This window comes from Aplysia californica, unplaced genomic scaffold (assembly GCF_000002075.1).
Source record: "Aplysia californica isolate F4 #8 unplaced genomic scaffold, AplCal3.0 scaffold00190, whole genome shotgun sequence".
In the NCBI taxonomy this organism is placed as follows: Eukaryota; Metazoa; Mollusca; class Gastropoda; order Aplysiida; family Aplysiidae; genus Aplysia; species Aplysia californica.
Window position 1 is genome coordinate 213,027 of NW_004797460.1, and position 3,442 is coordinate 216,468.

General features: G+C 39.9%; 1 protein-coding gene across 1 annotated transcript in view; it reads right to left on the reverse strand.

The window, feature by feature from the left end:
* LOC106011802 overlaps nt 1-972 on the reverse strand; it is an 8,294-nt gene extending 7,322 nt beyond the window's left edge. The window contains exon 1 of the mRNA XM_013082717.2: nt 653-972. Within this exon, the coding sequence (XP_012938171.1) occupies nt 653-724 (72 nt within the window). The 5' untranslated portion in view covers nt 725-972. The remainder of the gene's footprint in view (nt 1-652) is intronic.
* Between the last annotated feature and the right edge of the window lie 2,470 nt (nt 973-3,442).

Below are 3,442 nucleotides of genomic sequence, written 5' to 3' on the forward strand. Positions count from 1 at the left end.
CCACCACCCAAAATGGCTCCCCACCCTCCCGAAACGCGTCACAAGGGCATAAAACAAAGTAGATAACCAGAGAAAAAAGCTAACACAAACTATCTCGCTAAATTCTAATAATACAAGCATTACAAACCGACCTGGAATTGGCGCTCATATGACCTGATGCAGTTACGAAGCAAATTGCAGAAGACAACTTATGACGAATATAAGAAATCGACAGGCAAATTTCTTCGGACACACAATGTGGAAAGAAGCATTGGAGAATATTGTAACTACTGGCTAGTTTGATGGAAAGAGAGGCAGAGGCTGACAGGGGGAAAAGATACTGGACAAGATGACAACATGGCTGGGAACAGCAAGAACAACAGACACCATTGCTGCAACGCAAGACAGAGTGAAGTGGAGGTCCATGATCGCCCACGCCAGTCGGCAAGGCACCGGATGATGATGAGTTACGAGCGCCGTAAAACGTTACTAAAACAAACAACCTTTGAACCTACCTGAAATTGGCGCTCATATGACCTTATGGAGTTACGAGCGCCGTAAAAGCTTACTAAAACAAACAACCGTTAACCGTACCTGGAGTTGGCGCTCACATGACCTTATGGAGTTACGAGCGCCGTAAAAGCTTACTAAAACAAACAACCGTTAACCTTACCTGGAATGAGTTATACGTCATTTCCACGTACATGTGCACCAGGTTGAACCGGTTGGCGTACCCCATGGGCATGGCCAGAGTGAGTGCAATGTAGAACACGCCGAACAGAGGGATGAGTACCAGGATGAACTTTGCCAGACGCCTGCAGAGGTCACAGAGTTCACAGGGGTCATAGAGGTCACGAAGGTCAATATTATCTTACTTGAATAACTGTTTTCAGAGGTCAGTATGTTAGTCGATTAATCGTTTACAGAGGTCAGTATGTTAGTCGATTAATCGTTTACAGAGGTCAGTATGTTAGTCGATTAATTGTTTACAGAGGTCAGTATGTTAGTCGATTAATTGATTACAGGGGTCAGTATGTTAGTCGATTAATTGTTTACAGAGGTCAGTATGTTAGTCGATTAATTGTTTACAGAGGTCAGTATGTTAGTCGATTAATCGTTTACAGAGGTCAGTATGTTAGTCGATTAATCGTTTACAGGGGTCAGAATTATCTTAATTAATTTTAGTAAGAGCTTAAAGGCAGTTGAAACACAATTATACCATCAAAAATAATTACGAGTCCGTTTGTTAATGCGATTGTTTTGGATAGCAGGCTATTACACCATGCGTTAAGATGCTAATACTAATAAAAGGCATACACATTGAGGGAAAATTTTTACAACCGTGTTCATCATTACACACACACACACACAGACCTGAAGGCATTCTGAAACAATGTTAACTTGATGGGAAACATACAGTGCAAGCTGCCATTCTACAGGCACTAAATCACTGACATACTGACAACATTTTTTCGCTGTCTATGGCCGCGTACCCATTCACCTGGATGAAACGAGGGAAACTCGTGTAAAGTGAATATTGTGAGTGGCTGGCGGGTGCCCTGGTGTGGTTTGCTCCTTCTTTCCTATCAAACATCTATCGTTTTTATTTCTCCTTCTTCTTTTTTGTATAAGTTACTCTCTTGTAACACCTCTATTCTTTGGCAGTTATGTTTATGACCTTATTGTGTTGCAAGTGCCGTGAAACTCTTATTAAAACTAAAAGGTGCATTTCCGAAGGATATAACGTCGGGTCGAGCTAAGCTTCGAACTCACAAAACGGCGACAGGCTCACGATTGCGAGTCCAGTAACATAGCCACAAGACTACAGACTCTACAGGACACAATAATTGAAATTGAAAAAAAATGTAATCAGCGTTTACAACAATAAATCTTTTGCGACAACGACCCCACCCTCTCCAAAAAAAGACCGTCTTCCCCCTCCCAACGCCCCACCCCCCAAACCCAACCCTTAATAAAAACAACAACAACAACAACGGCAACGGCAACAAATTAAACAAAACCAAAATGCAAAACAAAAATAAAAACAAAAACAAAAACAGCAGAACATGTTGAATAAGTTGATGCCCTCCCCAATTATATCCAGAAGGAAAACTTCATAAAGGAAGTCTCTGAAATATCCAGGAACCAGATACCCCGAAACTTTCAAGGCCTATCAGGATTCATGAAAGATATGTCTTCGCTTCACTAATTAATGCTTTTGCTTTCTAGAGAGGAAAGCTTTGTAAAGTATAGTCGCTGGAAGTATAGAGAATGAACGGAGAGAGAGAGAGACAGAGAGAGAGAGAGAGAGAGAGAGAGAGATAGACAGAGAGAGAGCGAGATAGAGAGAGAGAGAGAGAAAGAGAGAGAGCGAGATAGAGAGAGAGCGAGAGGGAGAGAGAGATAGAGAGAGATAGGCAGGAGAGGAGGGGGAAGAGAGAGAGAGAGAGAGAGAGAGAGAGAGAGAGAGAGAGAGAGAGAGAGAGTTGGCTCGAAAAGGTGATAAAAGTGGAAGAATTAAGTTTATTTTCGTAACAAAAAGAAATGAAAACAATTATAATTTTAAAAAACACAAAAAACACGAACAAAACACGAAAAAAATATACACATTAAAAAACATAACATTACACAAAAGAACATGAAGTGAAACAACATAATTCCCCGGGAAATAGTGGATGTAACAATCCACCCAACACAACACTTCCATTAGGCAAAGAGCAGTCGCCACTCGCGCAAAGACAAGCCTGCTGTATGCACGGCTTTCATCCCACGCCCGCCCACTCTTTGCAATGATCATAATACAAGTGATTATTGTGTCACGACGCGGTGAAATCAGGCGGTGGTCAATTTTTGGACATTTGGAGTTATTGGTACCATATGAAAGCGGATTTAATTACCTTGCTTCCTATGAAATAAATATCTATTTATCTTGAATTGAACTCAAGATATTATCTACATTTGAAGGAAATGAGGTCGCCCGGTTTCATTGGTGAAATAGCGAGAAAATAGCCGGCAAAGTTTTGTAACTACAAATCGCCAAAGAGTCTTTTTAAACTGAAAAATGACATTTTGCACCCTTAATCGATGTTTTTCAGTAAAATCCACATGGAAATGTGTTTCTATATGGACGTAAAAGAGGATAAGCCAAATAATACAAATTAGATACAAATTTCCAAACTGGCGGGAAAATGCCTGTTTCTCCGATTTAGTTATTTTGACGAGCGCCTGATTTCACCACGTTGCATAAGCACATATTATTGTTACTTTGATGATACAATCAAGTCTGTTACGACAAACAGCTTTCAGAATAATTGATTGTAGCAATAGAAGAATATTATAGATTGCATAGATGAAGTCAAAACGCCATGATTTATCTATCTATCTATCTATCTATCTATCTATCTATCTATCTATCTATCTATCTATCTATCTATCTATCTATTTATCTATCTATCTATCTATC